Consider the following 19,046-nt stretch of genomic DNA (forward strand, 5'->3'; position numbering starts at 1 on the left):
GCGTGGTCTCGGGGCGGGACGGCGCTGACCACGCCCCGCCAATCGCGGTCCGCCCCCAGGCCGCGCCCTCCACTCGCCCGCGGAGGGAGCGGCGTGGCGGCGGGCTCTGATTGGCGGCGCCGTGAGAGGCGTGGCGCGGGGGCGGGGCGGGAGTAGCATGGCTGCGGGAGCAGCAGCGCGACGGGAGCCAGGGCCTGGCCCCGGGGGCGAGAAGCGGATCCTGTGTGTGGGGCTGGTTTGCCTGGACATCATCAGCGTGGTGGAGGCCTACCCCGCCGAGGACTCGGACATCAGGTACCGGGGCGGGGGCAGCTCCACAGGGTGTTGCCAGGGGTCTCCCCGGGGCCGGCCCGGTGCCCACGGCCCGGTGCCTTGCAGGTGCGTGTCGCAGCGGTGGCAGCGGGGCGGGAACGCCTCCAACTCCTGCACGGTGCTGGCGCTGCTGGGAGCCCCCTGCGCCTTCATGGGCTCGCTGGCCCCTGGACACGCTGCCGAGTAAGTGGGGTATGGGGGGAGGGGGGGGGGGCGGCTGGGACTGCCCCACTTTGATGCTTCCACTGGCCCCTCCACGTCTCTCCCACCGGCAGCTTCGTCTTGGCTGACCTGCAGCGCTACGGGGTGGACGTGGGCCATGCAGTGCCGCAGCCTGCTGGCTGCTTGCCCACCTCTGTCGTCATCGTCAATGCCAGCCGGGGCACCCGCACCATCCTGCACGCCCATGGGTGCGTGGCACCTCTCACCCCCCTCTCTGTCCCCCAAGTTTCATTGTGGCGGATTTCCGGCACCGGGGTGTGGATATGACGCATGTGGCCTGGCAGCCCCGTGGGGATGTGCCCTGCGCCTGCTGTGTTGTCAGCGCCGCCAGCGGCTCCCGGACCATCGTGCTCTATGACACGTAAGGGCACCAGCCCCAGACCTGATCACGCAGCAGGCAGCGCTCAGTGAGGCCAGCTTGGGGCTGTGGACCCCTCCCTGCCTTTGGCCCCGGCCGAGCTAGGCACTCAGGCCATCCCATGCACCCCAGAGGTCTCACAGTGCTTGGCCTGGGCCAGAGGCTCTGCCAGTGCCAGCCCAGCGCTGCCTGCCAGGGAATCCTGTGTGCCAGACTGGGTGATTCCCCATAATCCTGCACACACAATCCCTGTCAATCACCCCAACATGCTGCAGCTGTGATTGGCGGTGGCATCCCTGCATGGCCATGCGCTCTGGTGTGTGGGACAGCTGCCACAGCCCCCACAGGGACACACACCCTGCACCGCACATGGTGCCCAGGACAGTGCTCCCGTGGCTGTGCTGGTGCCAGCAGGGCAGCCGAGGTCCTCGCTGTGGCAGAGGGCAGGCTGCGCTTACATGTGTTGATGGTGGAAGTGGCTGTTGGGCATCACTGACCCCTCTGGCAGCTCCAGCCCAGCCACTGCCATGCTGCCCTTTGAGTCCATCTCAGGGTCGCACTGCACCATCATTAATAATTCACCAGGGTGGTGCCATCCCTGCTGGGACCTCTGCCCTGCAGCACCACTGAGCCTGCCATAGCCTGCAGTGCTTCCCGTCACCCCTGGCTGGGGGTCCCTGGGGGCTGCCCTACACTGTGGCTGGGTGTCCCCCCTCCCTGCCTGAGCCCCTCCCTGCAGGAACCTGCCCGACGTGACTGCGCATGACTTCGAGCTGGTTGACTTCTCCCAGTACAAGTGGATCCACTGGGAGGTGGGGCCGGGGCTGGGGGGGGACCCCCGGGGCCGTGTGTGGGGGACCCTGGGGCTGTGTGTGGGGGACAACGGGGGCAGCCGGTGCCTGTGCCAGGCGGTGTGTGACCACAGGCTCGGAACGCGGCGGAGCAGGAGGCGATGATGCGGCGCGTGGAGAGGTACAACCGGGACCGGCCAGCGGCCGAGCGGGTCCGCACCTCGGTGGAGGTGGAGAAGCCGCGGGAGGAGCTGCTGCCGCTGCTGGGCCTGGCCCACGTGGTGCGGGGCGGGGCCTTTCTGTTGGGGCGGGGTGGGGGAGGGGCCTATGCATCGGGGCGGGGGGGGGGTCATGAGGCGAGCCTCAGGGAGGGGGTGTCAGGGCTTGGGGGGGAGCAGTGGGAGTTTGGGGTGTGGGGTGGTGGTGGGCAGGGCTGCGAGGGGGCGGGGCGAGGTACAGGGGGGCACAACCTGTGGGTGGCTGTGGTCTAGGGGAGTGCAACCAGGCTGCCAGCACAGCTTTGCATAGCTGGGGGTGTCGCCCGCCCTGGTCCCAGCCCTTCTCCCGCAGGTGTTCATCAGCAAGGATGTGGCTCGGCACTTCGGGTACCAGTCGGCCCCCGAGGCGCTGCAGGGGCTGCACAGCCGCATACAGCCGGGGTAGGGGGGGTGTGAGCGGTGCCGGTTTTGGGGGGGCACAGCTCTGCCGCATGCCCATTCCCCCACCCCCACCAGGGCCACACTGATCTGCGCCTGGGCTGAGGAGGGGGCCGATGCCATGGGGCCCAGCGGGGAGCTGGTGCACTCAGATGCATTCCCGCCAGAGACCCTCGTGGACACGCTGGGAGCTGGGGACACCTTCAACGCTGCCGTCATCTTTGCGCTCTCAGCAGGTGGGCACAGCCACAGCGCAGCTGTGGCACGGCCATGGCCCAGCACAACTTGACTCGGCTCAGTGTGGCCTGGCATGGCTGACACCCCCATTCCCCAGGGAGGAGCCTGCAGGACGCTCTCACCTTCGGCTGCCAGATTGCGGGCAGGAAATGTGGGATTCAGGGCTTCGATGGTATCGTCTGAGCCAGGCACCCTGTGCCAGCACCAGGAGCTGCTGCCAGCCCTGGGGCGTGCTGCTGCCCTGTCACATGCAGCACCCCCGCACCCCACTCACAATAAAGCCCCATACTGCCACACTGCTGCCTCCTGCCCCCCCCCCCCCCGAGCTGTTCCGGTCCCCCCTCCCCAGCCAGGGGCCATACTGACAGGAGGCTACACTGACCAGGGCCCTGGCAAGCACCAGCAGCAGCGCCTGTATTTCTCCATCCTGCTGCATTTACACACATGACTGCACCATCCTGGCCCCACCACCCTCCCCAGCCCTGCTGCGGGATGGGGGGCATGGGGATCCCCCCACTGCTCTGTGCCCTTAGTGGGGCAGGGAGCAGCTGGGGCATCACACCCCACAGCTACTGTGGGGCTGGCACAGCCCTGCCCACAGCCCCCCACCACCTACCCTTCCCCCGGCTCCCCCAGAACTGGGGCTGCCTCCCCCTCAGGGGCTCCAGCCTCAGGGGCTTCAGTCTCAGAGGCTTCCTCTGCCTCCATGGCTTCAGCATTGGGGGCTGCAGCTGGGGGGACCACCTGCCCCTCTGCCGGGCCATGCCCGGGGCTGCTCACCCCTGCATCCCCCGCCAGCACAGACCCAGCCTCTGCCAGTGACTCCCCAGGTCGCTGCACATGGGGCTGCCCCAGAGGTCCCTGACCCCTGCTGTGCAAGAACAGCAGCTCCGGGGGGTTGACCAGGCCGTCCTTGTTCAGGTCCTGCCTCTCCAGCACTTGGTCCACCAGTGGGACCACCTGCAGGGACGGGAGGAGGATGGGGTGAGGGTCCAGCCTGGGGGCTCCATGGGGCAGTGAGGGACCATACCCATGGAACCTACCACATAGGGGTCCAGCCACTCACTGTCCAGCGGCACCAGCACAGAGCTCAGCAGCTGCAGCAGCTCCAGCCCATCCAGGTGCCCGCTCTGGTCATGGTCATGCAGCACAAAGAGGTAGAGCAGGGCTGTGGAGCACAGGAGCCACGGGGCTGGGGCTGCATCCATGCTCCTGCCGGCCCCCAGCCCCCTGCTGCCGTGTGGCCTTACCCTGCTCCCGTGTCATGGTCTGCACGTCCCACTCCGGTGGCCCCAGGCTTCTCACCGTGCTCTGCAGCAGCCTGGAGGCAGCCAGGCTGCGTGTGGGCACCCACTGCCCCTGCCCTACAGCCTGCCCCAGGGCTGCTGTGCCCCACAGCCTGCCCCACCCTACAGCTGTCCCCAGGACCATGCTGCCTCGCAGGCAGCTGGGCACTGCCCAAGCACACCCCGCAGTCCCACCCATCCGGCAATGAGGAGCCCCCGGGGCCAGGAGTGCAGGGCCCAGTGCCATTGGGGTCCCCGAGGGGCAGGACTCACTGCAGCATGGGCAGCTCCGGGCTCAGCAGGTCAGGGTCAGGGTCAGGATCCAGCCCTGTGGCTGCAGGGACTTCAGCCCTGGCCGGGGAGAGGGGTGGTGTTACTTGTGCCCCCAGGCAGGGGCATTGACCACCCTGGCCTGGCCTGATGTCCCCGCAATAACCCACACAAATGTCCTCTCCACCCATGGCCTTCACAGCCCTGCACACACCCCTGTGCCCACGAACCCTGTCCTTGTCTATGCACCCCCCAACCCTGGCACCCCCACCCAGCCATGCACCCAGCCACCCCCATGCACCCCACCCGCACTCATGAGCCCTGTCTGCACCTGTGCACCCAAACCACACCGCCCCCAAAGTTATGCCCCCCCCAGAGCTCTGCCCCACCAAAGTTCTGCCGCCCCATACCTCTGTCCCTCAGCCTTGGGGGCAGCCCACACCGTGGGGACCACCACCAGCAGCAACAGGATCACCACTGGGTTCTTCATCCTGCAACCTCAGGCTGCAGCCAGGTGAGAGCAGCTGGGTGCACGAGAGCAGCTGGATGGGTGCCCTGGCTCAGGAGGGGGCTGTGCCCAGCTACAGTGGGTGCTGGGGGAATCCGGCGTTTGGAGAAGGGCAGGGGGTGGGGAGCAGGTGAGGGGCTCTGCAGAGGCGCTTCCACTCTTACGGTCACGGCACCGTCCTGCCCCATCTCGTCCAGCCCCTGCCTCCCTGCTGCCAGCCCCTGCCACCCACCTTTGCACCTGCAGCAGCTCCCCCGACACCCACCCCACCCCCCGCGAGCCGGGCTGGAGCAGCAGCTCGGAGGGGGGGGCCGGGCAGCGCTGGGGGGCGTCCACCAGCTCCAGCGCGGCGGGGACACGGCAGGGACACGCTGGCACCGCACCGGCGGAACGCCTGCGTTGTACGTGGGCACGCCGCAGGGCACTGCTCGCACTGCACGCACTGCTCGCACACCGGGTGCCTCCGGGCCTGCCGCACGCCCCGCGTACCAACGGGCTGCCCGGCGCAGGGCACACACCCACAGCCACGAACACCCCTGCAGCCCGGTGCCCACTCACCCGGCCCCGGTACCACGTCTCAGTACCGCTCGGTGGCGCCCACCCCGCCCTGGGCCACGTAGCTGACACTTACCCGGGCACCGCCGCCAGCACCAGCACCGGCAGCGGCTGGGACACGCCCGGCCCGCCCGCCGGGCCCTCCCCTGCCCGGGGCGGGGGCTCAGCCCCACCCGGGGCGGCTCCGCCCGCGCCCCCCCGGCAGCGCAAGGGTTAACCGGCATCCTGCGCCCTTGCCCGCCTCAAAGATGGCCGCCGGGGCGACACGCGCCCACCGCGGAGCGGGACCGACGTGGGTGCAGCCGCTGAGTGGGCGGGGCCAGCGTTGCCCCAGCTCCCGCCGCCCCGGCCGGCTCCCCTCCAGCCACCGGCACCCCGCGCCGGCCCCGCCGCTCCCGCGCCCCACCGGCAGCGGCCAAGCCGTTACCTGCACCGCCTGCCGCACCGGCTACGGGTGGGCACCTGGGTCCGGCGAGCCACGGCCCCCCCCCACCACTCCCACCCGCCGCCTCCACCGTGGTCAACCCCTGAAAGTGCCGGGCAAGGGGCAGCTGCTGGGCGAGACGCCCACACCCTCCCCGCCCGCGGCAGAGCCGGGACAGCCTCGCAGAGCGGGGCCAGTGCCCATCCCGGCCCTGCTTCCCCGCTCAGAACCCCCCGCAGCACCGAAGGCCCGGTGGGCAGCCTGCTCTTCCACCCGCACCTGGCCACCGAGCCGGGCCAACGCCACAGCAGGTGCATGGGGGGGACACACCCGGCTGCTGGCATGGCCTGGCACCGATCCCAGGCCCCGTGCAGCTATGGGGGACAATGTAGGACCCAGGCCCCGCCCCCCCCCCCCATTTCCGGCTCCCACACCCTAAGCGTGGCAGCTGGAGGGGACAGGGACAGCACTGGGGAGGGGGCTGTGTGGCAGGATGCTGCCTGCCCCCACAACAATAAACCCACGCAGCTGCAGCCACACGCCCGTGGGCTGGGCAGGGAGGGCCCAGAGCAGCCCCCCCCCAGCCGGGAGCAGCACCAGAGCTGGCTCCTCGCCCCCTGCAGCGCAGCTCCAGCATGGACACTGCTGCTTTTGCACTCCAGTTTTAATGGCAGCAGTGGGGTGGAGGGCTGGTGGGACCCCTCCTCTCTGGGGCCAGCCCCATGCCGCACCGCAGCCTGAACAGTCCCATCCAGCTGGGGCCCCATGCGGCTCCTGGACCCCTCATCCACGCCCCGAGCGCCAGCAGGGCGGGGGCTGGTCCCTCATCTGCTTTACAGTCTGTTTGGGATGGGCCAAGGCATGGCAGAGGCTGGCCGGCCTGGGGCGTCCATCCTGGTGCCTGGGGGGACACAGGGGCTACAGGAGCCCTGGGAAGGCAAGCTGCAGCAGCAGGATGGTGGCCACAATGAGCCCAGTACAGAGCAGCAGCAGCAGCCAGACAGGGAGAGAGCCTGCAGAGGAGAGAGGAGCGAGGATGGGTACTGCAGCCCCCGAGCCCCCCTCACCTCCTGGAGGACAGGCAGAGGCAGCCTGGCTCCGGGCTGGGGAGTGGTTGTAGTCACCCGTGGCAGCCCCCCAGCACCTACGTCGGCTGGGGAGCAGGTGCAGCTTGCAGCGGCTGTCAACAGCCACGCTGAGCAGGGCAGCCTCATTCCCTGCCAGCAGCTCCCGCCCACGCCGGCTCTCAGGGACAAATGCCACATCCGTCACCACGATGCCATGTGCCTCCTTCACATAGTACAGCCTCTGTGGGGCAGGACAAGGGGGTGGCCAGAAGCAGTGCAGCCCCTGGGGAGTGCACTGGGGCTACCCCTGCACCCCTCCCTGCCCAGCACCCTGCAGCTCACCTGCAGCGAGAAGGCAATGTGGATGGCGACAGAGCCCGTCACTGTGCCCAGCCCCAGGAAGGTGCCTGAATCACTGCAGGGGGGAGGACAGTAAGCAGGGGCTGATGTGGCCCCAGGTCCCACGCCTGCCCTGCCCTGGGGTACCTGATGGAGAGGCAGGAGATCACTTCGCTGCCACAGGGCCTGGTCAGCAGTGGCAGAAAGCTCTTCCCATCCCACTTGGTCAGGTAGCAGGGCGGGGGGCGGCGCTCCCGCTTGTGGGGCACCTGAACTGTGTAGAGCCGCAGTGCTCCAGTGTTGTCCTCCACGGCCCCAAACCTGCCGCAGGAAAGCAGGGGTGGCATCAGTCCCTATAGCCAGCACGGCCACCACCCCTTCACCCATGGCTGCAAGGTGAGGATCTGTGGGGGCTACAGCTCTCCCAGCACTCAGCACCTGCCCCACCTCCCAAGCCCAAACCTGGACCCAGACCCCACCCCACTAAAGCAGGCACCGCCCCTGCTCCTCCCCCAGCCCCAGGGAGCCCCTCACCACAAACACCACAGGGACTGGGAGAAGGCTCAGCCCAGGGCAGCTGCCGTGGGTGTGGTCTGTTCCCAGCCCCCCACCCACATGCCACAGCCCTCACCGGCAGGCCTGGTAGCGGTAAGCCCTGTCAGGAATGCCAGGCAGGTTCTCATTCCAGTGCAGCCCCGTTACCAGCTGGTCCTGCTGCCACACGCAGCACTGGAAGTCCCGTCCTGCCGTCACCACCTGCACGCAGAAAGTGTGGGTGTCCAAGGATAGCTTTCCCTGCCGAACTGGGGAGCCCCCTGATGCTCACCTTGTTGTCAGGGCCCAGGGCAATATCTTCAATCTCTCCGTCATGGGCTTTGAACTCCAGCATCTTCTTCATGCTGGGGAACTGCAAGGGCAGAGCGGGCGTCAGCCATGCCCCATGGGCCAGGAGCCCTCAGCAGCCCCAGGCTCCCCCCGACACAGCATCTGCAGTTGCTTGGGAAAGGTGTCAGGAAGATGCAGCGTTATGGAATAACAGATGTTGCCAGTTTGGCACTACTGGGGCCTGGCATTCACCGCCAGATACACACCACTGCCGGCATGGCAATACCCAGCCTCAGCTCCGCCCTGCACCTACCTCCCAGAGGCGGAGGAAGCCGTCAGCACCACCGGTGACGAGCAGAGAGCAGTCAGCATTGAAGCGGACGGCCTTCTGCAGGGCATCGGGGCTGAAATCTGTGCGGACGCTGTGGAGGCTCTCCACCGTCACCTCACTTGTCTGGCTCTGTGTGTCACCCTGTCCCACCGAGCTGGGACCCTTCCGCTTCCGTGGCCCCTTCTCCCCACTGCCTGTGGTGGGGCAGATGACATGGAGCCCTCAGACAGCTCCCTGCCGCCAGGCAGGCTGAGCCCAGCAACCCAGCAAGCACAAGGAGTGGGGGGCAAAGGCAGGCCCGGAAAGGGGGGGGCAGTGGGCGCACAGCACTGCTCCACCTCCAAAGCACCCTCCAAACCACCCGGCACCCCACACCAGCCCCCCCGGGGAGAGCGGGACCTCACCATTCCGTGCGTCTGAGCCGCTCTTGGCCTCGGGTGCCTGCAGGCTGAAGCGCAGGATGTGGCAGCTGGCGTCCTGCCCCGCCGCGATGATGTCGTCGGCCAGAGCCATGGTCATGGTGGCGCGGGTCTCGGTGTCGTGGGAGTGGAGCAGGGAGGCGCTGAGCTGCCCCCCGATCTGCTCCAGCTGCAGGAAGTGCTGCGGGACGGGGCTCGGCCTCAGCCCCCGCCAGGCGCACCCCCGGCCCCCGCCCGGCCCCGCAGCGGGGACCTGCCCCGGGGCCACCCGCACGGCCGAGGACTCCCCCCGCTCCCCGCCCCGCTCCCCGCCGAGGGCCGCGGCCCCACCCCGCCCGCCCCCGGGCCCCACCGCCCCCGGGTCCCCGCACACCCCGCCCGCCCGTCCGTCGGGACCCCTGGCTGCGCCCGCACCACGCCATTGCGGATGCCGGTCTTGGCGGCTCCGCCGCCGCCGGCAGTGATGGCGAGCGGCCGCCGCGGGTGGAGGCGGACAGTGTAGAGCGGGAACGGCGCCCGATACAGCTCTGCCGGCCGCCGCGGCGCCATGGCTGCGCCGCACACGTCAGCGCGTCGCCGCGCCGTTACGTCACCGTGCCGCCACCACGGCCCCTGCCGCCATGGCCACGCCTCTGGTGCTGCACAGCGGCCAGCAGTGCACCCGCCCACCGCCACACAAGCCCCGCCCCTGCCGCCCGGGCCCGTACGGGAGGGGGCACCGCGGAGTGGGGGGTGTCCGGCCCCGCCCCCTCCGCATATCCCCCTGCCGTGGGGCAGCCCCCACGCAGCCGCGCGGGGCCCCCGTGTGGGTCAGGACACCCGCTGCTGCCCTACGGCCCCTCGCCCGGCCCCACGGCCGCGGAGGGGCATCGCTGCGGCCCGAGAGGGGCCCGGGACGGGGGTCTCTGCGCCACCTCCCCGCTTGGCCCCAGCCCCACCGCCCCCACCCACATTGCCGCGTGGGGCAGCGCGGGGTGGCAGGGGGCTGCCCGGCTCCCCGTGGGCCCCCCTAGCCTGTGACCCCCCCAGCCTCGGGGCCCCCCAGCAGCCTCGCTGTGCCTCCTCCATCCCAGCCTTGACCTGCCCCTCCCCTACTGGCCTCCCCCGCCACTGCAAGCACGCGGCCCCCGGGAGCCCTCACCCTGCTGCCCAGCAGGGATGCAGGGGTGCCCCAGGCTCCAGGTGTGCCGGGGCTGGAGCCAGGGTCACAGCGAGCTGCGGTGGGGGACGCTGCCCTCAGGGGGGACCCCTCAGCCCATGCTGGGCGGCAGCGGGTGCAGAAGCTCCCCACGGGGTGGGCCCGTCGGTGCAGGCAGCTGCCAGCCCCGCGCGCCGCACCGGGGCTGACACCCTGTGGGCAGGGCTGCCGGCAGGGCCGGGGTGCAGTGTGACCCCGTATGGGAGCCCTGCCCGGTGCACAGGCTGTGGTACGGCGGCTGCTATGTGGGTCCCGCGGCGCTGGGACCATGGGGCGGGCAGGACTGCTGCCGTGGGCGGCTGCGGGCTGGGGGAGGCTCCAGCTGGGACAGCCTGTATCCTCCTGCTCATCCCACGGTGCCAAGGAGGGGGAGGCGAGACGCCCGCCCAGACGAGGCCGTGGGCCGCGCTGTGCTGGGAGGCGGTGGGGGGATGTGCCAGTGCTCCCTGGGGCGCCCCGACCCACCAGTGCTTCGTGTGGCCGAGGCACAGGCAGGAGCGTGGGTAGGGGCTGCCTGGCAGGGCCGGCATGGCCGAGAGCATGGGGTGCGGTGTGGGGCCGGCCACCACGCATGGCTGCTCCATGGCCACCACCACCCGCAGCTCCCGGGGGAGGAGAGGCAGCAGCAGCCCCGCACGAGCTGCCCGGCATTTCTGGGGAGTGGGCGCAGGCAGGACCCCAGGGCCCTTGTCTGCCCACCCTGGCGACGAGGAGAGCCCCCTCGCAGAAGGACAGGTAAGGAGCTGGCCAAGCACACAAGGCAGCAGCGGGGAGCCCCATGGACATGCCTGCCACCCCTTGCCCTGCTGCATCACAGCCAGATGGCACAGGGGCCCCTGGGGTGCTGCTGGGGGGGCAGCCATAGGGAGGGGATGCATGCCAGGCAGTGCCAGCCCACTCAGCTTGGGTGCAGGTCACGGGCAGTACTGAGCCTGTTTGGCTGTGGGCAGGGGGACAGGGGCTGCCCCATGGCACGTGGGTGGGCGGGATGGATGTGTCCCTGGGGGCACAGACACCCCATGGGTCCTGGGTTCACCCAGGTATTGTGGAGGACAGGTGCTGTCCTCGTCCCTGCTGGGAGTGACAGTGACCATCCCAGCCTCAGCTGTGGGGTGCCACAGGCTCAGGGCTGGCTCAGCCCCCCTCTCTCCACAGGGGCCCCCGGGGCCACTGTGCCCCCAGAACGCGGCCCGGGAGCGAAGCCGTGTGCGGGCGCTGCGCCGGGCATTCCTGTCACTGCAGGCAGCCCTGCCCACCGTGCCCCCTGGCACCAAGCTCTCCAAGCTGGATGTCCTCGTCCTGGCCACCAGCTACATTGCTCATCTCAGCCATGTGCTGGGCTGTGGCCCCCCCCCACCTGTGCCCTCCCGCCCACCCCACGGACACCCACTCCTGCACCCCCTGAAGGTGAGACCTCTGTCCCGGGGTTCAGCTCCCCTGCACTGCACCCCGGGGTCCCCCTTGCATGACAGCATGCAGTCCCTGGGGTCCCCCATTAATCCCCTGTGTGCACTAGAAGCCAGCCCCCCAGGTCTCCCAGTCCATAATGCAGCCAGTCCCTGGGGTCCCCAGTGCACACCAGCAGCTGGTCCCTTGGCTTGCAGCCCCTCCACCCCAGCATCTCCCGCGTGCCCCATACACACTGGCACTGGTCCCCCGTGTTCCCCGTGCCCACCAGCACCAGTCCCAAGGTATCCCCAGAGTGCCCCATGCACACCAGCACCCAGTCCCCAGTGTACTCTGTGCACACCAGGAGCTGGTCCCTGGGGTCCCCCTCCTCCCTAGGCATGGAGCATGAGAAGCAGCAGGACAAAGGGCCCCGCTCCCAGCACCGACCCCTCTCCCTCTCTTGCAGAAGTGGCCGATGCGCTCCCGCCTCTATGCCGGCCCCTGGGGGGGGGCTGGTCCTGACCCCCCCGGAGCAGCCACAGCCACCAGCAGCCAGGAGCACACCAGCCTGGGGGACAGCAGGCTGGCAAGGGGGGAGAGCCCCCCCCGACCCCCCCAGTGCCCACAGCCACGGGAGCCCCTCCCTCTGCTCTCTCCCCACAGTATGGGGAGGCTGTGCCCCAGGGTGGGGATCGGGGGCAGTAGTAAGGATGGGGGAGGGGGCCAGTACTGATGGGATCCACACCCCCATCCTGCAGAGGTCCAGGAGCTCTGTGAGCAGCAGGATGCCAGAGCTCCCTGCCCTCACCCTGCCTGCAGCAGAGCAGGACTTGGGCCAGGACCTCGGGGACACTTGGGGTGGGGTCTGGTGGGAGCTCCCACCGTGCAGGGACAGGCATTATGGCGCCTGCCTGGCCTTGGGATGATAGGGCGGGACAGGACATGGACATGCTTCACACTGCCCATGGGGGCTGGTGGCTACCCACGGCAATAAACTTGCAGCGAGCACCCACCACCTGCCTCTTGTCTAGGCTGTGCCAGGGCTGCAGGATGGGCCCCCCATGAGACCCTCACCCCAGCTTAGCTGGGCCCAGAGAGTTGGGGGATGGGGGCCCTGCACTCCCCAGCCATGGAGCAGCTGACAACCCCCCCCCCCCCCCCAAGCCATGCTCACCTGGTTCCCCCTGGCTGGGACCCCCGCCGCTGGCCCCGTGTCAGGGGAAAGGGGCCAGGGCCAAGGCTGCTGCCATAAATCTCCCCTGGCTGGCGAGGCTCCTGCTCCTGGGGGGCAGCGGGGCCCCCCCACTGCTTTGGGAGACAGGGGTCCCCTGTCCGCACAGGCTCCCAGCGGAATGGCAGGGAGGGGGCTGGTGCTGGGGCTCCTCTGACACTTGCACTCCAGAACAATTTATTGGGGGCACAGTGAACACAGAGATGGGTGATGGGGGTCTGGAAGGAGGAGGGGGCAGTGCTTGGCACCCCCAGGGGTCTGGGTGGCCCCCAACCCAGGACTGGTGCGTTAAGGCACGTGGCCAGGCTGGGGGCACCGGGCAGCATACCGGCCCGAGGCAGCGGAATAGGTCACCACTCTTGACACCACCCCACCCCATGGTCCCAGAGCCCCCCGGCGGGGGGGGGGGCAGAGCCCAGCACAGGCAGAGGCGCTGCTGGCAGGGGGTGCAGCCCAGACAGCCCCCCCCCGGGCAGGGACCCAGCCCCTCCTAGTTATTTGGTGCTCCCCAGCCCTATGCAGGCACCCCACAGGGGGTCCATGCCTCCCGGCCGGGGGTAGGCTGGGATAGGGGGCAGGGGGCAGCCAGGACCCCCCTGCCGGGGGTGGGGGTAGGCTCAGAAGGAGGTTTCCTGCAGGGCGTAGGTGGGGGCCCCAGCCGCACGAATGTAGCCCTGTCCCTCCTCTTCCTCCTGCAGCCCGGGCGGGGCCAGGCCGTTGGCCACCCCATTGCTCTTCACCGTGGCGTCTGCGTGGTCGGCACCCTGCAAGGACAGAGCGGGGGACAGCAGAAGCACGGCGGGGGGCGGGGCACCGACCACACACCACCCCCTTTCCCCAGGGTGCTGGGGTCTGGGCCCCTTACCTGGGCAGGGAAGGTCACCCCACAGCACAGCCTCTGCCTGTACTTCTGGGGCAGGCAGCAGAGCAGGCGGGGCAGCACCGGGTAGATGGTGCGGGGGTCCACATCAGCTGGCGGCGTGGGGCCTGGGGGGGAGAGCAGAGGGTGAGGGGGGGCGCGATACTGCTGGCCCCCCAACCCCCCCGCACTCACCAGTGAGCAGGCTGACCAGGAGCCCCACCAGGATGACGGTGGTGGAGTTGTGGGCGCTGTACCACATGTATGACAGGCTGTAAAACTTCTGCAGCCCTGTGGGGCTGGGGAAGAGGGGCATGAGGCGGGGAAAGAGATGGGGGGGGGGGGGGAGCACAGAGCAGCACCCCTGCACCCCCCATGCTGCAGCACCTCAGCACTGAGCCCTCCATCCCACTCACCTCTGGGGGGTCGGCGTGGGGGCCAGCAGGGTGGTGGTGAGAATGGTGGTGAGGTTGCCCGAAGCGGGGAGCGCTGTGCCATTGGGTGGGGGGGGGCGCCTCAGCCGCCCTCATGTTGTGCAGCAGGCCACCAATGCCCACCCAGAAGGCCATGGCCAGCCCTGCCAGCAGCCCTGTGATAGCACCCTGTGCCAGGGGAGACAGAGGGCACTGACCTCCCACTGGGCTTGGGACACCCCAGACCCCCTGGCACTGCCCACCCTTTGGGGTCTGTGCCCCTGTCCAGGCAGGAGGACACTCACTGTGGGGTTGGCACAGGGGAAGAACATGCCCAGGCAGAAGAGTCCCAGGAGTGGGCCCCCCACCATGCCGAAGATGCTGATGGCTGCCTGTGGGGGAACAGACTGCAGCGATGGCCTGGGGCACCCACCAGCTGGGTGCCAGAGCTGGGGGGCCCCGCACCCCCACTCCTACCTGCAGCACAGGGCCCAGCATGGAGGACACGTAGGCCATCCCCAGGCACAGCAATCCATACCCAAGAGCTGGAGAAAGGAGCAGGGAGGGGTGTCATAGCAGTGATGGGAACCCCCAGTTGCAAGAAACATCCCCCCTGAGCCACCCCCTGCTCACCCAGCAGCTTGGAGAGCAGCGTGGCCCGTGACTCCGACAGCCCGGGGCAGTGGGGCCGGACCAGGTCCTCCATTGTCACAGTGGCCAGTGAGTTGAAGGCAGAAGAGATGGTGCTGGAGAGGAGAGGGAGCAGGAGGGGACTCAGCTGGGACCCCTCTAGCCACACCAGCCTCGGGGCTGCCTGCTTACCTGAGGGACCCGCTGAAGAGGCAGGCAACGAAGAGCCCAGGCAGCCCTGGCAGGTCCTGCAGCACGTCCATCACGAAGTACAACACCAGCTAGGGCAGGGGCATCAGCACCCACGGAGCCAGGGGGACCAGGGGAGACTGAGGTCTGGCCCTGAAGGCTCCAAAGTGTGGGGAACCCATCTGCCCACCTGGTCAGGAGAACTGTGGCGCTGGTTGGGTGCCAGTGGGTGCTCCTGGTTATAGACAAACATGACAAGGCCAGTCAGGCAGCTGAGGCAGAGAACGATCTGCTGGCAGGGGAAGACGGCGTAGCAGGAGCTGCGGGCACCAGACAAGTGTCAGAGGTGGGGGAAGTCGCCAGGGAGGAGCCCATCCCAGCCGTGGGACCACCAGCTCCACTCACAGCTTGGCCTCCTGCTCGCTGCGGGCGCTGAGGTACCGCTGCACCTGTGCCTGGTTCACCCCGTACAGCGACAGCATCATGAAGACACCCCCCACTGCCAGGGTCCAGAAGGTGTGCCGCTCAAAGGGGTCGGGGTCCAGGCTGTGAAGAGGCACCAGCAGGTGGGCAGTCACGGTGCCGAGTCCTCACCAGCACCCCACAGCACAGGAAAGGGGGCAGCAGGAATGGCCCCCGCCACCATGCCTAGGTCTGTCTTTCCCACCCCAGACCCTACCCAGCTTCCCTGTGTCCCCATGGCATGGTGTGGGGTGCCCAGCCCCAGGTGGGTGGAGGCATCTCAGCACATGGCACGGCAGAGCTGCGCCACTCACTTGATGCTGGAGATCTTGCCCTCCTTATCTGCCAGGTGCCAGACGCGGGCCATACCGCCCACCCGCTGGGCACCCACAATGATGACAGCCAGCTGCCCCGCGAACATCACCAGCGTCTGGAAGACGTCTGTCCAGATGACGGCCTTCAGCCCGCCCTGCAGAGGCACAGCACCTGTCACCGCAGCCGGGCGGTGGCACGGAGCGACCGCAGCCAGGCAGCAGCTGGCCCCACTGTGGCATGGTGGGCAGCGACTCACCAGCGTGGTGTACAGTGTGCAGACCAGCCCCATGGTGAGCACTGCACTCCAAAGGTCAAAGCCTGTCACTGGAAACGGCAGAGGCTGTTAATGAGGCTGCCACCCCCCCCATGCAGGATGGAGCTTCCAGCATCACCCCCCTGCTCCTGTCCCCCCTTACCTGCATTAAGGGCCAGTGCGGGCGCGTAAAGCACCACCCCCATGTAGATGACCTGTAGGGAGAGCAGTGCTGCAGCCATGCATGGCCTGCAGTGCCCTGCACGCCCTCCCCACCCCCACCCCCCACTCACCATCTGGAAGATGAAGGTGATGGTGCCAAAGACCCGCACAGTCTTGTTGAAGCGCAGCTCCAGGTACTGTGGGGGAGACGGGTCAGGGAACTGTCCCACCTGGACACGGGGTCCTAAGGAGGGGGGACATCCCCTGCATCCCCCATGTCCCCTTCATGACAGTGGGGAAGCAGAGGGGGGCACGCAGCCCTGCCCCAGCACCTTGGCTCCTGCTGCTGTGGAGGTAGGTGAAGTGCCTGAGGCAGGGGGACAGGGCAGGCGCTGGACAAGCCGGGTGGGAGCCCTGTCTGTGGGGCACAGCAGGCTGGGTGGCAGGACAGCAGCACAAGGCAGCGAGGGAAGCTGAACCCCCCACTGGGCACCGTCAGCTTGTCCCCCAAGGACAGGCACTTGCCTGCACATGCTTCTGGGTGCAGGACTCGGTGCATGTCCCCCCCCGTCTCCCTGTGGGGATGAGCCTGCTCACCTCGTAGGTGCTGGTGATGCGCAGGCGGTAGAAGACGGGGATGAAGATGTGGGCTGGGATGAGCAGCCCCAGGAGGTAGGAGCAGCCGAGGAACCAGTACTCGGTACCGGAGCGGAAGATTTCGGCCGGCACTCCCAGGATGGCCACAGCTGACTGGAAGGTGGCCAGCAGGGAGAGGGCAACAGGCAGGAAGCTCATGTTGCGGTTGGCCAGAAGGAATTCCTGTACTGTGCGCTGCCTGTCCCCGCTCAGTGCGTAGAAGAGCCCGATGGCTGACGACAGCACCAGCAGCAGCACAAAGATGCTGTAGTCGATCACCGTGAACTCCATGGCGAGTGTCTTCAGTTGTCGCTGTCCTGCCGGAGCCACCACTACCCGGCCACCCGCCCCAGCTGTGCCCCACCAGCCTCATGGGCACACCAAGCCCTGGCAGCCACCCCGGCAGCAGGTCCTGGCCAGCATCTCCCTGGCACTCAGAGCTGCAGGAGGAGGGATGGGTGTCAGTGCTGGGACACTGCAGGGACCTTTGGGACACTGCAGAGACCTTCGCTCGCTCCTCAGCCTCAAGAAGGCAGCGTGAGGCAGGGGCCAGGCTGCATGAGAAACATCTCGTTCTCCGCCCTCTGGGCTGGGCTCAGCACCGCACGGCCCACCCCCAGGCCCTTGCCAAGAGAAACGGGAGCCTCTTCCAAAGAACACCGAGATCACAATTGCAAAAGAGTCCCACCCAGGACCCCGGCAGCACCGGCCCTGCCAGCCCCACGCAGCTCTGCCAAGCCCGGCAGAACCGGCCCAGTATGGCCAAACCCAACACAACCGCCCCCGGTGCAGGACAGTGCCGCCAAGCCCGGCAGCACCGGTCTTGCCCCAGCCAAACATAACACGACTCAACCACGCCAGCACCACACAGCCCCGCCAAGCCCGGCAGAGCTGCCCCCGGTGCAAGAGCTCAGCCAAGCCCAGCACAACCGGACCAGCCCTGGCGCCAGCCTGCTGCCCTGGGGCTGGCACAGCCCAGCCAGTGCCAGAGCAGCCGCCCCCACAGCAGCCCACCCTGCAGGATTGGCCCTACCAGCAGCTCCTAGCCCCACGGGACCCACGGATGGGGCTAGTGCAGGCAAGTGAACAGGCAGCAGAGCCCAGTGTGCACTGGTGAGGAGGCGCAGGAAGAGCCGTGGCACCCTCACCCAGCTGAGCAGAGGTTGGGCAGGGCGACCCCCACAACACGGGTCCCACACAGCTGGGAATGGACAGACAAGTGGGGATGGGCAGCCTTGGAGGCTCTGGGCAGCAGCAAGGCTGAGCAGACCCCTGAGCTGCTGCTGGCCCTGGCACACCCCTGCCTGCTCACAGGAACATTCCCAGGGGCTCCGTCAAACCTGTGCCCCCACCCCTGTCTCCAGCCCCTGCAGAGGAGGCTGCAGCCAGGCAGCCCCAGGGGCAGGGCAGGGAGGGGGCATGAGCACAGGCCCCCCTCTGCCTCTGTCAGCAGGCACGGGGCTATGAGGAGCTGGGAGCCAGCAAGTGCCAGGGGATTGGCGCGTGCTGGTGGGGCAGGGGGTGCAGGACACAGAGGGACCCCAGGCTGCCGTGCTGGCGGGGCAAGGGGTCCAGGATGCGGAGAGACCCCAGGCTGCCGTGCTGGTGGGGCAGCGTTGGGGCTGCTGCAGGGCAGCACAGAGCACACAGAGGATGAAGCCAGGCTGCCAGTGGCAGCAAAGGCAGGTAGGAAGGGGAGGGGGCTAGAGCTGTGCCTGCCATGATCCCTGGAGGAATGCCTGCTCAGGGCATACTTGGGGGGATTAGGCTGAGCCTGGCTGGCACCCCTGCACCCAGCACGGCTTGCCCAGGCCTGCCTGCTGCAGGGGCCAGGGAAGTGGGGTGGCTGTGCCAGCATGGGGCCCCACAGCAGTGCCAGGGCCAGCGGGGCAGGAATCAGGTGAGAGGGCATCGCCTCCCGGCCTCGCACACCACAGTCCCTGTCCAGGACACCACCCGCGTGGTGCTGCTCCCAGCCAGGGTCCAAGGTCACTCCACCACATTCCACTGTGGAGACTAAACACAGGGCAGGCGCTGCCGAGCCCCAACAGCTGTCCCACCAGCAGCGCAGCCCAAGGCCCGGCAGCCCCAGGCGTCCCCAGCCCAAGGCTCCCCTGTACCCCAGAGGCCCCCCAGTGTCCCTGAGGCCCTGCTGCCTCGAGCCTCGCGTCCCCCCATCCCCTGGCGTCGCCAGTCACCCTGCCTGAGGCCAGACACTCCTGTTCCTCCTTGTCACCGCCTTACACTTCCTTGCTCTCCCATGTCCCCGGTGACCCCGCTTGAGGTGCCACTGCCCAGCCCCGGTGTCCTCGGTGACCCCAGGTCACCTGCTCCTCCCTGCTGCCCAGTGCCCGGTGCCCCCAGCCCGAGGCCCGTCCCCCCGTCCTTCAGGGCCCCCGGTGCCCCCAGCCCAAGACTCCGACCCCCCTCGCCCCCGCTGTCCCCCGTGACCCCACCCGACCCCAAGCTCGGCTCCCCGCAGCCCCGGTGCCGGTCGAGGCAGCTGCAGGACAAGCCCCAGCCCCAGCGTGTGGCCCAAGCCCCGTAGGGGCGCTCCCGAACCGGGGGCGGGCGGTGACCTTGAGGGCCGCGGCGGCCCCGGTGCGACACTCACCGGCGGCGGCGACCGGCACGGAGGAGCTGGGCCCACGTGCCGCCCTAACAGCCACCGTCGCCTCCTGATGACGCAGGGCAGGCAACGCTGCCCTC

At 68.8% G+C, this 19,046-nt stretch overlaps 4 protein-coding genes across 12 annotated transcripts; 1 reads left to right on the forward strand and 3 right to left on the reverse strand.

Annotated features, from left to right (window-relative positions):
• The first annotated feature begins 129 nt into the window (after positions 1-129).
• KHK (ketohexokinase) lies at positions 130-2,872 on the forward strand. Of its 6 annotated transcripts, none has more exons than XM_037392514.1 (8): positions 130-294; positions 379-495; positions 588-722; positions 1,632-1,704; positions 1,818-1,964; positions 2,254-2,342; positions 2,418-2,575; positions 2,674-2,872. In XM_037392514.1, the coding sequence occupies exons 1-8, from the start codon at positions 158-160 to the stop codon at positions 2,757-2,759; spliced, it is 942 nt and encodes a 313-aa protein (XP_037248411.1). In that variant the 5' UTR covers positions 130-157; the 3' UTR covers positions 2,760-2,872. The 6 variants fall into 6 exon arrangements, with proteins under 6 accessions (XP_037248411.1, XP_037248410.1, XP_037248416.1 ...); XM_037392513.1 differs by lacking the exon at positions 588-722 and adding an exon at positions 761-895; XM_037392519.1 differs by lacking the exon at positions 1,818-1,964.
• Positions 2,873-2,954: 82 nt separating this feature from the next.
• Positions 2,955-5,434, reverse strand: CGREF1 (cell growth regulator with EF-hand domain 1). 4 transcript variants are annotated; one of them, XM_037392523.1, is made up of 6 exons: positions 5,272-5,308; positions 4,543-4,725; positions 4,136-4,213; positions 3,827-3,897; positions 3,620-3,744; positions 2,955-3,536 (listed from the first exon to the last, which is right to left on the reverse strand). In XM_037392523.1, the coding sequence occupies exons 2-6, from the start codon at positions 4,620-4,622 to the stop codon at positions 3,189-3,191; spliced, it is 702 nt and encodes a 233-aa protein (XP_037248420.1). In that variant the 5' UTR covers positions 4,623-4,725; positions 5,272-5,308; the 3' UTR covers positions 2,955-3,188. The 4 variants fall into 4 exon arrangements, with proteins under 4 accessions (XP_037248420.1, XP_037248419.1, XP_037248417.1 ...); XM_037392522.1 differs by having other exon boundaries at positions 5,199-5,284; XM_037392520.1 differs by lacking the exon at positions 4,543-4,725 and having other exon boundaries at positions 5,199-5,434.
• An 831-nt stretch (positions 5,435-6,265) lies between these two features.
• PREB (prolactin regulatory element binding) lies at positions 6,266-9,187 on the reverse strand. The gene is made up of 9 exons (XM_037392511.1): positions 9,015-9,187; positions 8,586-8,781; positions 8,164-8,375; positions 7,852-7,932; positions 7,657-7,781; positions 7,173-7,346; positions 7,029-7,101; positions 6,768-6,927; positions 6,266-6,632 (listed from the first exon to the last, which is right to left on the reverse strand). Exons 1-9 carry the CDS (start codon positions 9,147-9,149, stop codon positions 6,538-6,540), a joined length of 1,251 nt encoding a protein of 416 aa, XP_037248408.1. The 5' UTR covers positions 9,150-9,187; the 3' UTR covers positions 6,266-6,537.
• A 3,385-nt stretch (positions 9,188-12,572) lies between these two features.
• SLC5A6 (solute carrier family 5 member 6) lies at positions 12,573-18,717 on the reverse strand. Its single transcript, XM_037392318.1, is given in 16 exon segments — positions 12,573-13,182; positions 13,284-13,405; positions 13,473-13,576; positions 13,694-13,800; positions 13,802-13,879; positions 13,996-14,082; positions 14,168-14,235; positions 14,324-14,436; positions 14,513-14,601; positions 14,700-14,829; positions 14,915-15,055; positions 15,286-15,440; positions 15,543-15,610; positions 15,703-15,754; positions 15,833-15,898; positions 16,299-18,717. Coding segments are annotated over 16 exon segments (1,857 nt in total). The 5' UTR covers positions 16,629-18,717; the 3' UTR covers positions 12,573-13,035.
• Between the last annotated feature and the right edge of the window lie 329 nt (positions 18,718-19,046).

Source organism: Falco rusticolus, chromosome 6 (assembly GCF_015220075.1).
Source record: "Falco rusticolus isolate bFalRus1 chromosome 6, bFalRus1.pri, whole genome shotgun sequence".
NCBI classification, from domain to species: domain Eukaryota; kingdom Metazoa; phylum Chordata; class Aves; order Falconiformes; family Falconidae; genus Falco; species Falco rusticolus.

Excerpts from the sequence above, each read along its gene's own strand:
- KHK (XM_037392514.1), top strand. The coding sequence starts at position 158 with ATGGCTGCGGGAGCAGCAGCGCGACGGGAGCCAGGGCCTGGCCCCGGG. Across the intron at positions 496-587 it reads GCCCCTGGACACGCTGCCGA|CTTCGTCTTGGCTGACCTGC; the intron begins GTAAGTGGGGTA and ends TCCCACCGGCAG. Across the intron at positions 723-1,631 it reads ACCATCCTGCACGCCCATGG|GAACCTGCCCGACGTGACTG; the intron begins GTGCGTGGCACC and ends CCCTCCCTGCAG.
- PREB (XM_037392511.1), bottom strand. The coding sequence starts at position 9,149 with ATGGCGCCGCGGCGGCCGGCAGAGCTGTATCGGGCGCCGTTCCCGCTC. Across the intron at positions 8,376-8,585 it reads CGGCTCAGACGCACGGAATG|GCAGTGGGGAGAAGGGGCCA; the intron begins GTGAGGTCCCGC and ends GCCCCACCACAG. Across the intron at positions 7,933-8,163 it reads GCTTCCTCCGCCTCTGGGAG|TTCCCCAGCATGAAGAAGAT; the intron begins GTAGGTGCAGGG and ends CTGCCCTTGCAG.
- CGREF1 (XM_037392520.1), bottom strand. The coding sequence starts at position 5,419 with ATGCCGGTTAACCCTTGCGCTGCCGGGGGGGCGCGGGCGGAGCCGCCC. Across the intron at positions 3,898-4,135 it reads CCGGAGCTGCCCATGCTGCA|GCTGCTGCAGAGCACGGTGA; the intron begins GTGAGTCCTGCC and ends GGCTGCCTCCAG. Across the intron at positions 3,745-3,826 it reads GACCATGACACGGGAGCAGG|CCCTGCTCTACCTCTTTGTG; the intron begins GTAAGGCCACAC and ends TGTGCTCCACAG.